Genomic DNA, 14,108 nt, shown 5'->3' on the forward strand with positions numbered 1-14,108 from the left:
TTCACTGTTGTGGCTGTTTAAGGTGGAACTAGTTTTAACTTGTAAATACAACGTGAAGCCAGTTTAATTGTGTTTCAAGCTCTCAAAAGTGACACAAGAAAAATCGGAGGTGAATAAAGCTGTGTTACGCAAATTAATATTGTTTTGTTTGTTTTCTTGTAATATTTCATTTTTATGTGAAACTTTGGATCATTTAAATTCAGACATCTGAGGGGACTAGAGCTTAAAATCAATGGAAACTAATGATATAATCAAACTTTAATAAACAACACAAACGCACATTATTTTTGTTATTCTTTTCCATTCTTTAATTTTGTCATAAAATTTTGAATAATGTTACTTTAGCCACAACAGACACTTTGAGCTTAAAATGAATGATTATTATCTCCCTCTCTCTTTTTAAATGTTTTAAACTTTAATAGCTACAATGTCAAACAAATCTAGTTGAATAAAAAGCAAAATATGCATCTCTGAAATGTAGTGGAGGTTTAGTATAAACTGGCATATAAAATGCAAATACACGAACACTTTCCAACTAATATAAGACGATATTATTATATTATTGTTATGCATACTCAATACTTCCACTTTTGGTTTTTCAATAGGCCTATACTTTGATTCTCTGTGTTTTTATACCAATACTCTGGGGGGAAATTTTGAACGCAGCACTTGCAAACATTGGTGGTCTCGGTCTTACCTTCTAGTGAAAGGGGAGTTTCCGAGCCGCTCCTGAACGGATCACCAGGTGTATTAATTCCCAGGTGACACGGACACGCCCTCTGCCGGACCGCATCACACAGGTTAAAGAAAGAGAACTAGTTCATCCGGTTGCAGTGTTATAATAGCAGTTTCACGAAAACACAGATGTGTCTCATCTATTTTTTTTAACCGAGCAGGGAGGACCGTGAACTACACACCGGAGCGAGTGAAAACAAGCCGACGGTAACAACACAGAGAGGACGACGACCTACACAGAGGACATTTATACTTTTATTTAAGTTTATTTTTTTACCTGCTAACATCGTTTAACTGGCGAATAACGACACTAAACGAGGAAACAGCAGCTAGCTTAAAATGGTAAACTTTAAATCAACGGCTAACGTTCGACGCGCTGACCGACGATAGCCGTTAAACATTTTAACGGTGATTTCACGTTTAAAACAATACCTCGTCAATAACGTTAAAAATGTGTCTTACTGTGTGACAGGATCGATACGATGACCTGGATTTAGACCTGGAGTGTGATGGAGGAGGAGGAGGCGTCGCTGTGAGTAACTAACTGATTCAAAGTTTGTTCTTTTCCCCATAAAGTACCAGTTTTTGTTCTCCTTAACCGACTAAAAGAGAACCTGTGAGGCAGAAAATCTCAAAATACAGACACACAGAGCAGTTCAGAAGCATGTGGACACACAGTCGTTGATTTTTAAAGCTTTATTTTTGGTGAACATGGCCGGTGTGAACTGCTGGGTGGGTCCGGGGGCAAATCCCCCCCCACCCCCCCATTACAAAACCAGAATACAGCTGCAGCAGCTAATTTTGACTTCCCGTTTTAATGTACCACTTAAAATTCCACTCACAATTTAAGTATATCTACAATGAAGATTAATTTCTATTAAAAAAGATTTTAAAAATTGTATATATATATATATATATATATATATATATATATATATATATATATATATATATTTTTTAAGTTAAAATATTTAAATTATCTAAATATCTATCTATTTAATTTAAGCATTAAAATTATCTTATCAGATTAGATAAACTTTAATAATCCCTCACTGAAGAAATTCACGTTACAGCAGCTGGATACAGAAAAGACAGAAAGAAGCACAAATATCCATCCATCCATTACCTTTACACCTCTTAATCCTCATTAGGGTCGCAAGGGGGCTGGAGTCTATCCCAGCTGACTCGGGCGAAGGCAGGGGACACCCTAGACAGGTCACCAGTCTGTCGCAGGGCTACATATAGAGACAAACAATCACTCTCACACCTACGGGCAATTTAGAATGATCAGTTAACCTCAGCATATTTTTGGACTGTGGGAGGAAGCTGGAGTACCCGGAGAAAACCCACGCATGCACAAGGAGAACATGCAAACTCCATGCAGAAAGATCCCGGGAAAGCCGGGACGCGAACCAGGGATCTTCTCGCTGCAAGGCGAAAGTGCTAACCACTACGCCACTGTGCAGCCCAGAAGCACAAATAATTATAGTATTAAAAAAAAAAAAAAAAAAAGTACAACAGGACTATAAAAGAAAAATATAATTTTAAAATAAGGTCTCACAGAGATAATATACCAGGTACGAGGAATCTACATATGGATAAGTACATTATGACATAGTGAAATTTAAATATAAATTAGTACAGTTATGATATAGCGAGTTTACATGTGGCTATGTACACATACAACATGATGAGTTTACATATATATACAGATGGAGTCAAAGCTGTTAATTCGTTTGAGTTGTTTGCTGTCTGATTATAGGAAGGTACAGCTGGAATATTTCACATTTCTGCATTAGAATGATAATAAAAAACCTCAATTAATTTGTTGACTTGTGTAAGTTTCTCTAATGTTTCCAATAAACCCAGAGAAACACGTACTTTAATTTTGTACTGTCAACTCATTTATTGATTATTGTTGTTCTTCTTTTTTACATATCTACAGGTATCCCATAATTCTGTTAATGCAGTAAAAAAACATTATTGGTGGAAAAGGCCAGTGGTTTACATGATATTATTAAACACGAAGATGTGTAAGAAATCAATGTTATATCTTGTTGATTTATGTGCAAGAGTTGTAAAAAGAGAACAAATTTTTAGAACAGTTTCTGTTTGGCCATCCTGATTTTCATGACATTTTTATAGCGCAAAACATGGCTATTTAAATAAACGTTTTAGCTTTGTACATCAAATACTTTCTCAGATAAATGTTTTTTTTAAAAAACTGGGTCAAAAATGGAAAATATTGCCGTATTAAACAACTCAGAGTGCGCAGTACTCCACCAAGGCTGCACAGTCCCGATAAAGCCACAGTGGTGGATTTGTTGCAGGATCGCAATCATGTGATAGTCAGCAGGCAACTCACGTAGCGTTCACATAGGTCATAGTTACAGTGACGCCGTGCCGCTATCTCGCAATGATACAGACATCTTTGACAAATCCGTGGATCCAGACTATAAACCGTATCACTGCCAAAATTTCCTATAAAACCGTTTTGATGAACATATTAGGCCTATTATAATTAAAGGCCTATCTCTAATTTGCCGTTTGTCTCTGAAATAATGGAGAAGGTTGATGCCATGCAGCTTACAGCTGCTCTAGACATATATGGCAGGTACAACCTGTTCCAATCTGGCTCTTGTAAATTGCGTTCAACAGAATCAACCCTTACTAAAATCACTAATAATGTTCTGATGGCAGCAGATGATGGCAAATGCTCATTATTAGTAGTTCTTGACCTCAACTCAGCTTTTGACACTGTCAATCATGGTATCCGGTTAGATAGGCTAAAGCGGTTGGTGGGTATTTCAGGATCTGCCTTGGACTGGTTCTCATCCTATCTTTCTCACGGAACGTTGTGTGTTTCAGTGGGCCAATTCATGTGTGATACAGCCCCTCTGTCTTGTGGTGTCCCACAGGGTTCTGATCTGGGTCCAATATTTTTCTCACTTTACCTGCAGCCTCTTGGTCAGATAATTAGTCGATTTAGTGGGATCGCTTATCATTTGTGTGCTGATGACATTCAACTATATTACTACTTCAAACCCGGAGAGAGCAACAAATTATCAATCATAAATGACTGTTTGCAGGCTATTCAAATCTGGATGTCTGACAACTGCCTTCAATAAAATACTAGTAACACTGAAGCCCTTATACTTGCCCCAGTCAAATGGATACCATCCATTAAACAGTATATTGTGCCATTAAAAAACTGTGTTAAACCATGCATTAGAAATTTAGGTGTGATTTTTGATCAGTCTCTGTCACTTGATAACCATGTAAGCCAGCTAACACGTTCCTGTTTTTTCCATCTGTGCAACAATTCAAGTTAAAATCCATGGTATCCAAAGTGGAGCTGGAGATGATTTTACATGCTTTTATTTCATCCCGTTTCGATTATTGTAATACACTTTTTACATGTTTGTATCAATCCTCTCTTAACCGTCTTCAAACAGTCCAAAATGCAGCTGCTCATCTTTTAACAGGAACTAACCGGATATCCCACATTACCCCAGTCCTGTCCTCTCTTCACTGGCTCCCGATCAATTTTCGTGTACATTTTAAAATAGTGCTAACTTTTAAGGCTTTACATGGCCAATCACCACAGTATATCTCTGACCTCCTTCATCCATACGCCCCGAATAGAGCTCTCAGGTCAGGCCAACAAAAATTACTTGATATCCCTTGATCCAAGAATAAAACCCAGGGTGACTGTGCTTTCTAAGCTCTTGCACCAAAACTGTGGAATGCTCTTCCTCTGCAGCTGAGATCGGTCGACTCCTCTGGAGCTTTTATGAGGCAGCTGAAAACGTTTTTATTCCGACAGGCTTTTGGTTGACCTGTAATTTCTTTATTTTATTTATGTTTTGATGCACTTTATTTTAGTTGCTGCTCCCCTGTTTTAACCATTTATTACCTTTAGCATTATTGTTTTTGTTTTTATCCTTGTTTTATTTTTGTTGTAAAGCACCTTGTTATTTTTGTATCTGTAAAAGGTGCTATATATATATAAATTTTACTTACTTATTCTGTTTCTATTGTCAGACAAACAAACATGAAATAATGACTAAACTACTGATTTTAAAATTGCAATGTTATGTATTTATTGTTAAATATGGAACTTAATTAGATGGATTAAACAAAAAAATAATTATTTCTCTTTGCTTGAGCTGTTCTAAGCTCATACAACAATTTAATCATTGGCAAGGTTGACTTCATTTAAATGCCTAATAGAGCCACTGTTTCACTGAATATTTACATCAGCCGGATGCTGTATTTGGCATTGACTCAAACTAGCCTACAATGACCACATTCACAATATTGAGCAAACTTGTCACCCAGTTTAACAGTGAGGCTCATAGATTTGTGTGTTTTTTTTTATTTGCTCTGTGGCACAAAGTGTTAAGTAGATCTGCCTTTCGATTCTCATACAGAACATGCTAACAGGAGCAGAGCATTGTTGGTTTTGTGGGATTTGTTGAGAATAAGAAATATATAGAATATCTCAAGATGTACTGTTCACTTTAAGCAGACATTAAGGCAATTCATTCATTCAGTCAGTAGATTTGTCTGTTTATCTACTGCAATAGATGGGAACAGAGAAGAAAAAGAGAGCCTATGCTTTATTTGGGCGTTTTCTGATCTGATATTCAGCACAAAAGAGGTACAGCTGGAGTCCTCACTATACAAGGGGGTCAGAAGATGGTTGAAGGGATGCAGAAAATGAAATACTGTTAATTTATTCATAAATTTCTGCACTGAATCTATTAAAGTCAGTTGTGTAAAAATGACTGAAATTAAAGAATCTGGTAACTGCTCACATCACAAAGATTTTACTTAAGACATCAGAAGCCTAAACATTGTGAAGCACTGCTGTGTTGTGTCCTTTTATATGATGCTTAATTATGCAAATCATCACTCTGAATTTACTTTCATCAAATTTTCAAGTCCAGACACGAAACCACCTTCGATTCCAGACTTGAAACATGAAGTTGGACCGAGAGGTGTCAGGAGTGAATTTACAGACACTCTCAGCATCTTTTCCACTTTAGTTCACACAACAGAGACAGTTTTATGCTGCAGACTCACCTCCTTTCATGGTATTGTTTGTTTATTTGAGATCCATATTGGTTATAATTAAAAGTTTGTCTCTTCGTCTCTCCTCATTCAGCAAAAAGCAGCGTTATTCGGTGGGATGTTCAAGAAATCTACAAAGTCTTCAGAATCATCTGTCAAAGCAGAGGTGATGTCATTTTAATATGATAACTTTCTATTCTTTAAAGCCAGAAATGAATCTGTTAATAGAAACTTGTCAAATAGCGATTTCCTACAACATCGACATTCCTTTATAAATTATGTTTGTGTGAGAGCATTACAGTCAGTGTTGTAGCTCAATAGGCAGGACTTAATGGCAATTTTGGATTTAGAAAATGATTTGCAATAATTTATGATTTTTTATAAATTATTATGATAATAGATTTTTTTTCTCATTTAAAAATGTTCCTCAATTGGCAAAAAAAATGCTATTAATTTTTATGCCAAATTACCTTGTTTAACTGTCTTATTGTTACATAAATGGAATTTATATACATGTTATTGTCTTTTACTGCACTGATGAAATATCTGTCGCAAAAATCTTTAATATCCTCTTGTTTGTCCTTTTTAAGACTTTTATGTAATCATGTTGATGATATGGTGAGCGATAAAATTATCGTAACTTCATTCTTCATTTCTTCTTCTTATAAATCTCAATATTACAACAGAAGATTAATCATATTTAATTTTGTGTATGTTCACCCAAGCTTTATGTTGACATTACAGGACAGTTTATCAGCCAACAGTGAACTCTCAAAGAGCAATGACAGTCTGACGGACAACAACAAGGTGAGCATGAAGTGTCACTTCCCTGGTTTATGTTTAATCAGTTCTGATAAATGAGAAGTTGGGGAAATATCTTCAGGGTGTAAACCAGTGTTTTCAGCATCTAGAATGATATATTTACAATTATTTCAGGACAAAGGAGGAGTGTTTAAAGGAATATTTAAGAAGACCAAATCTGCCAGAGAGGGTCAGCAGCAGGTTTGTAGTAGCTCGCAGAATTTACTGTCTTGTTTGTTTTTTTTTTAATCACATATTTAACTAGAACTAAAACAGTTTATTCATAAGTTAATTGATCGACAAATTACTGGTACATTTGGAGGTATTAGCTTCTTCTTTATGAAGAATTCTAAATTTTTTTTGGTTTTACATGACTGTAAATTCAATATCTATGACTCCTGGTTGAATGAATATTTAAATGAGCTGGAATTTACTTGAAATCAGACAAAAATAAATGTTTGCACCTGTTTGCCTTTTTAAGAAACTAAGTGTTGCAGAAAATTTTCATTTCTTTTTTTTCAACAGGACTCCATCTCATTACAAAACCCTGAACTGTCAGTCAGCAGTGACAGTTTAACAGACAAGGCATCAAAGGTGAGTTCACCTTCTTCTCCGTGTGATATTTAGTTTTTTTCCTGCATGAATCAATAGCGTTGGACTTTGAACTAAACCATTTTCTGTACTCTTCTCTTCAGGATAAATCAGGTGTGCTGGGTGGGATCCTGAAACGTTCTCCCAGACCTGGACATGTCCGCAGGCCTTCACAGGTGAAACATGATCTTCTGTTACCTCCACAGGACCTGGAAAACTGCCAGAAATGTAAAAAATGTTTTTGTGCTTCATCACTAAGAGACCGACAGATTATTTTTTTCTGCTTTAGGATCTTCTGGACATTTCAGACAGTAATGAAAATCCATCGGAGAACAGCAACACAAAGGTGAGTCTCTTTAAATGATCATTAAAAAAATCATACGTGAGTTGCTACTATAAGCATTTAATTCTGAACAATGAGGAAAAATGCTGGAATACATGACAAACAAATAACATTAAATAATACAGATAAGATTTTATGCGACATTTGACAAAATCAGTTCCATTTTTTATACACTAACAAGAAAATAATCAACATTTATCATATTTATTTGAATTTCAATACAGTAAATAACATCTTTGTCAATCAACTATTCTAGAGTTGCAACTAATAATTATTTTTCTCTAATTGATCGATTAGTGATTTGGTGTCAAATGTTAGAACATTCAAACCACTTGCTTCGTCTGTCCAACCTTAAAATATTGAATTCACCATAACACAATTAATTGATTATCTGAATGATAATGGTTTCATTCCTTCGTGATATTTAAAGAACGTGCACCACTTAGGAGTGTCATGTTTCTAAGCCTTTTTAATAGTGGTATGTTACATTAACGTCCAGCATCACAAACCGCAATATAAACCAAAGATATTTATTAATAGTGAAGACAAAGCTAACATATATTTGACAGACGCTTTCAAAATATTCCAAAATGAGCATTTGAAACCTTCAGACAATAGTTTTTTTGAAGTCAACACAGCATATATGATTGAGATGTTATCAGAAGCCCTCAAGTTGCTTCTGGTTATCATTTTAAATAGTAAAATTAGATGAAAAGTTTGTCAGCGACATCCTGACACAAGCAGGATGACTGCAACTCATGCAGTGTGTTCATATATAGTTTAACTTATTGTTAAAGTCTTATTTGATGCAAATATAGTCTCATATCTAACATATATTTATGTTAGTCGGATGGCAGTTGCAATTTTAAGGTGGCATGCACTATCTTTCAACATCAGTATGATTGTAATTACTTACATATTTTTCTAAATCTTTTCAGAACTTCAGTGTATTTAACTGCACTGACTAATGCTAGAAGTGGAAAACACATCACTATCTGTCCAATGGAACATGTTTAAACTGTTGAATATTTATCAATAACTGTGTTTTCAGTGAACAGTTGAAAAATGAATTAATCAAGATGTTGTAATATTGAACACTAAAAGAATAGTGAGAACCTCTGTAGTGTTACCCAGAGCATGCTGGTGATTTTGACCCCCCGTAACTCTGTGGAGCTTGACTGACTGAATGGACAGTTTTTGTTGTGTGTTTGGAAGGACAAAAACATGCATCAGCTGTTTGGAAGAAGTGCAAGCTAATGTGTGGCACTCTAAATCCCTGCCCGTCGTTGTGACAGCTGCATCAGTTCAAAATACAAAGGAACTGTTCATTTAATTTAATTTGCCTTTAAAAACTGCACAAGAACAAATGGCTTCAGTAAGATCATCATTCAGTGTGGATTTCAATGTAATTTTGTGACTTCCAGGAGTCAGGAGGGATATTCACAGGGATGTTTAAGAAGCCCTCGAAGCCTTTCGGAGCGAGGACAAAATCTCAGGTAATTTTTGTGGATCTCTCTTGTCTCATTTGTTCCTATGCTGATGTAAATATTGTGTGGTCAAATACTTGTTTCTTTCCTTTAGGAGGATTTAACTGCACCTGATGAGCTCTCAGGCAGCAGCGACAACCTCTCTGCAAACAATAACACTAAGGTCAGATTTGGAAAAGTTGTGAACTCCTACTTCAACAACCAAATAATTTAACAGACAAGTTTGAAAGCATAAGCATCACAAACAAAGACACAGAGTCATGGGATGTTTCTGTAAACTAAAGGATGCTTTACATAATATCCAGAATGTGTGATTCTCTCAAAGTGGACTTTTAATTTGAGTTTTTTTTTTTTCTTCAGGAAACCGGTGGGATGTTCAGTGGGATGTTTAAAAAACCTCCAAAGGCATTTGGAGGAAGGACAAAATCTCAGGTGAGAGATTTAAACTGTTGCTGCAGCTTGTTACTGTAAAATATTAGCATGTGAATAATGTTAATTGGTAGACATTTGTTTTACTTCTTTAGGAGGATTTAACTGCACCTGACGATCTCTCAGGCAGCAGAGATAACCTCTGTGGTAACAGCAACACTAAGGTGAGAACTGTAAAAGCCGCAAACTCCAAATATTTTAATAATCAACTCTTAAACAGTAAGCATCTAGAAACAAATGCACAAAGTCATGAGATGTTTCTATAACCAAACCCTCATTGAGTAAACCTTGATACATCAGTTATTTATATGATGATAGTGTGCGTGTGAAGTGTGTGAAACCCTTTACTGTCTGACTATAATCATCACCCTGAAGAAATACTTTGCTTCTTAAACTAATTGGTAAATGTTTTCAATTTTCAGTTTTAATGTGACTGTTTCTTCTTCAGGAGACAGGTGGGGTGTTCAGCCTAATGTTTAAAAAACCTCTAAAGCCCTTTGGAGCAAGGACCAAATCTCAGGTGAGAGATTTAAACCGTTGATGCAGCTTGTTGCTCTAAAACATATAAATAGTATTAATTCTAAGACATTTTATATTTTCAGGAGGATTTGTGTGCACCTGATGAGCTTTCAGACAGCAGTGACAACCTTTCTGTGAACAGTAACACTAAGGTAAGATTTGTAAAAGCTGCCAACTCCTCAGTAAGGAAAGTAGCTATTGGCTGTCCTAAAAGTCACTAGAAGTCGCTAAATGATGTCTTCGCCTAATTTACATAACTGGCCATTTGCATGTAATTGTAATGGATGTTGTAGGAGAGAGGAGTAGCATTGTGGAGAGACAAAAAGAGAGTGAAAAACACCCAAAATATGTTTTTGAAATGTAAGCTGTGTGAGTCAAATGCAGTGATTTATTTTAGTATGACAGTGGAGAAACATTTTCATTTACATCCCGCTCTGTAAGCCAGGATGGGATCTGCATGCGGCTTTGCGCACATGCGATTCATTTTGACGTCTGGACACGGAGTGGTGTGGGTCTCCTCTAATCAGACTGCAGCTGGGACTGCTGCGGGGTTACTGTGAGACTGACAGCTAGTGAGTGCTTTGGGACGGGAAGGAGCTCACATCAGCACCTGCTGCTCATTTAGGACAGTAACTGGGGCAGTAGTGGTGCAACGGTTAAGTCTCTGGACTACTGATCAGAAAGTCAGAGGTTCAAACCCCGATGCGGCCGCTGTTGGGCCCTTGAGCAAGGCCCTTAACCCTTCCTGCTCCAGAGGCGCTGTACCGCAGCTGACCCGTCGCTCTGACTATCCCAATTGGGGAGAGATGCGAAAATCTGAATTTCTACTCGTGGGATTAATAAGGGATAATAAAACTAAAAAATAACTGCAGAAAGATACGAGCTTTCACGTCAGTCTCCAAAACACCAGAAAAAGTCGCTAGATTTGTCGCTAGTTGCTTTTGACAAAAAAGTCCATCTGCAAGAACTAAATAGTTTGATAGTCAACTTTCAAACTATACCTATCTCAGATACAAAATACAAAGTTACATGATGCATCTGCAACCAGTAAACTTGCATCAAACAGTGATTTGGTTGGTAGTTCAGGCTTCTGTGTGAAACCAGTATGTGAAAATGTTGTCAAATTGTCATTTTTAATGTGACTTTTTTCCTTTAGGAGGAAGGTGGGATGTTCAGTGGATTGTTTAAAAAAGCTCCAAAGCCCTTCGGAACCAGGACAAAATCTCAGGTAGGAGATCTTTAAGAATTGTTGCAGCTTGTTACTGTGAAGTATTAGCATGTGAATAACATTAATTGGTTGGCATTTGATTATCATCTTCAGGATGATTTGTCTGCACCCGATGAGCTCTCTGGCAGCACTGAAGATCTTTCCGAGAACCACACAAAGGTGATATTTTTTAAAGTTTTTAAGTACCTCCATCCTCAACTGACAGTACCAACATCTTCACCCTAAAAAATTTACCATATTTAACATTGGCTTCCTATTATTTTCTCAGGAGAAAGGAGGAATCTTCAGCGGTGTGTTAAAAAAAAAAGGTGCCAAATTTCAGTCACAGGTACGACGGTTAAGATAATTTATAATGGTAAATAGTTTCAGTCCAGAAATCCAACTCTGGATGTCGTGATTAACTGTTAATTTCCCCATCCATCTATTTCTTTTACTTTCAAGGGACATTTTCAGGCCAGTTTTGATCTATTACATAGCTTCAACTTGGCATTAATACACACCTGAAATCCAAGAGGCTTCTTCAGTTCTGGTGGTGGTGAAACTCGCATTTCAATGACCCCCTTTGTCACTCCCTGGCTCCCAACGATCATCGTTGAGGAGCCAGATGGGCCTTGGCAATGGTCGTCGGAATGTGAATAACACTGACCACACCTCACAGAGGTTATAAGCTGAGGCAACATCAACCACCACCAGAACTGAAGAAGCCTCTTGGATGAGAGGTGAAACGTCTTCAAGGAACCTTCTTAAAGTCCAGTTGGATTGATTTAAACAACTTTGGATAACCATGACCTGGATGAATGAGAAACTACACAGACACACACCTGAAAGCAACACAAGGAAGAATAATTAGAAATGCAATTGTAAAAATGTACATGCCTGGTCCCTTTATAAATCATTGTTCTGACTTGTTGATGCTGCAGCTCAGCTTGTTTTTTTTCTTTCTGACTGTTTGGTGTCAACATGCTCATCCAAGCTCAGTGCTGTGTTGTTTTCTAGTTAACAACTGCTCTGTTTTTGTTATTCAGGATAAACTGAAAGGAAACCAGTCAACACCTAGCTCATGTTTCACATTCATGTAACTTTAGGTGCACATTTTACCCAGAGGTCTTTAATTTCTGAACTTGCTCTCTCATATTTCCTGCTGTCTGTGTTGCCCCAAACCCTGCAGTGATTAGCAGTGAATGCATTCTACTTGCTAGCCTTCTTAGCCTAAATTTAATGGGAATTATATGTAAACATTAAAAGCTAAATCATTTTAATTTAAATTTAAGTAATATATTTTTTTTTACTGAAACTATGTGAGCAGACTTGGAGCAGAGCAGCTGGCACCTACCCTTATTGGTTTCCAAAAATAGAACTACATCAACTCATGATCACAGCACAAGAACAGTTGCTGTATATAAAGGAAGTTAGCCAACATAGATTATTTTATATTTGAAACGTTGATGCTTGTTGAGCTGTGATATGCAAACTACTGCTCATTGTGTTTGCAATCAACTTTTTGACTGTCGGTTTTTAAAAAATGCAGCCACACCTACAACTTCTTAGACTTTGTGTCAGGTAGTTTGGACTCCATAGTCTCCAAAAGCAGGAGTGTCCACATATGATGTAGTTTTCCTGCAGCTAAAAACATAGAGTAATCTCGTAAGGCTATCTTTGTAGCACTTTTCTTTTTATAAAAGTGACGCATACAATTGTCAACCAGTGAGAATTTGATTGAGTGACAGCCCTGATTGTTTCATTTCAAAATAAAACACTTGATAGCCTTTTTTCATCCTTCGTACATTCTGAATATGTGCCGTTTCTCTTTGTAAAGGATGACTTGTCTATGGATGGTGAACTCTTCACCGGCAATGACAGCCTCGCAGAGAAGCCTTCAAGGGTAAGTGATGAAGTTTTTGTTTCATGTCCTTCCTCTTGTCTTCTGGCTTCACTTGGACCTGCACAGCATCAACAGTACAGCAGATAATATCAGTCTGTAACCTAAACTGCTTTGAATTCTCTGTCAGGGTGGAGTGGCAGCGAGGATCTTAAAGAATCCTTTCAGCTCCTCATCTCAGGTCAGTTTCTCTCTTAGTAAATAATGCATTACACTGAGTACTCTACCAGCCTGTATGTTACGCTCACAGTTCTGCTTTCTGATTGCTAACATGCTTTGTATTGTATCAGGAGAAGGAAAAGACTGAACACTCAGGAGACTCAAATGAGAATAGCTCTACTGCAGACAAGCCTAAAGCCAAACAGGTTGGTTATTACGCCAAAGAAACTGAATCTCCACTATGTATTTTGGAAATGGTTTTGGTCTGTATTGAAATATTTTAATTCTGGCCAAAAGGAGGCACAAGTTTTTGATTTTTTGAAGCTTTATTATTTACTATGTACAGTAACAGTGTTTTTGCCTGATTTCAGATCGGTTTCAGTGCAGTGATGAAGAGTGCATTCTACACTGACAAAGAGGTGAGAAGTGGCTAATGTCATGTCATCTTTACTATCATGCTACCTTAAATGTAATAATATAAGGAGCTGCAAAGCCTCAAATCTTGTTAGAATAATTTTGGGAGTGATGCACAGTGGGTTATTTTACTAGTGTTTGTCATTTTACAAATAAAATTAACATCATCTGCAGGAGAAGAGCTCCAGCACTGATGATGAGGAGACAGACAACGGAGATAACCAGCTGAGTCACAAACAGGTTTGTAAGTTTTAAGTTGTAAGTTTCTTGGCTTTGTTCCGTGTTTTAACATCCATTTGTTCGTATTATTTATGTTGGTTTTTTTTCTATGTGTTATCCTCAGAGTAAACTGGCTGAAGCGATGACAAAGCTGAATCCATTTCGAGCTGCAAACAAAGTAAGAGGAGTTCAGATTAATTTTGATTGTGATAAAGACATAGGAAAGAA

The 14,108-nt window shown here is 36.8% G+C and overlaps 1 protein-coding gene across 9 annotated transcripts in view; it reads left to right on the forward strand.

The window, feature by feature from the left end:
• Positions 1-818: 818 nt before the first annotated feature.
• The window catches only part of apol1 (apolipoprotein L, 1), a 30,934-nt gene continuing 17,644 nt past the window's right edge, over positions 819-14,108 (forward strand). For 5 of the 9 annotated variants that reach the window (XM_055014466.1, XM_055014468.1, XM_055014469.1 and 2 more), the window contains exons 1-23: positions 820-1,077; positions 1,208-1,267; positions 5,906-5,977; positions 6,556-6,618; positions 6,748-6,813; positions 7,138-7,206; positions 7,308-7,379; positions 7,493-7,549; positions 8,971-9,042; positions 9,128-9,196; positions 9,394-9,465; positions 9,558-9,626; positions 9,911-9,982; positions 10,065-10,133; positions 11,138-11,209; positions 11,303-11,368; positions 11,478-11,537; positions 13,026-13,091; positions 13,219-13,269; positions 13,379-13,453; positions 13,619-13,666; positions 13,836-13,901; positions 14,005-14,058. In XM_055014466.1, coding sequence (XP_054870441.1) covers positions 1,075-1,077; positions 1,208-1,267; positions 5,906-5,977; positions 6,556-6,618; positions 6,748-6,813; positions 7,138-7,206; positions 7,308-7,379; positions 7,493-7,549; positions 8,971-9,042; positions 9,128-9,196; positions 9,394-9,465; positions 9,558-9,626; positions 9,911-9,982; positions 10,065-10,133; positions 11,138-11,209; positions 11,303-11,368; positions 11,478-11,537; positions 13,026-13,091; positions 13,219-13,269; positions 13,379-13,453; positions 13,619-13,666; positions 13,836-13,901; positions 14,005-14,058 — 1,443 coding nt within the window. In that variant the 5' untranslated portion in view covers positions 820-1,074. Of the gene's footprint in view, positions 1,078-1,207; positions 1,268-5,905; positions 5,978-6,401; positions 6,430-6,555; positions 6,619-6,747; positions 6,814-7,137; positions 7,207-7,307; positions 7,380-7,492; positions 7,550-8,970; positions 9,043-9,127; positions 9,197-9,393; positions 9,466-9,557; positions 9,627-9,910; positions 9,983-10,064; positions 10,134-11,137; positions 11,210-11,302; positions 11,369-11,477; positions 11,538-13,025; positions 13,092-13,218; positions 13,270-13,378; positions 13,454-13,618; positions 13,667-13,835; positions 13,902-14,004; positions 14,059-14,108 lie in introns of all 9 variants that reach the window. The other 4 variants (XM_035941291.2, XM_055014471.1, XM_055014467.1 and 1 more) reach the window with 3 other exon arrangements.

The sequence above is a fragment of the Amphiprion ocellaris genome, chromosome 10 (genome assembly GCF_022539595.1).
Source record: "Amphiprion ocellaris isolate individual 3 ecotype Okinawa chromosome 10, ASM2253959v1, whole genome shotgun sequence".
Classification (NCBI taxonomy): Eukaryota; Metazoa; Chordata; class Actinopteri; family Pomacentridae; genus Amphiprion; species Amphiprion ocellaris.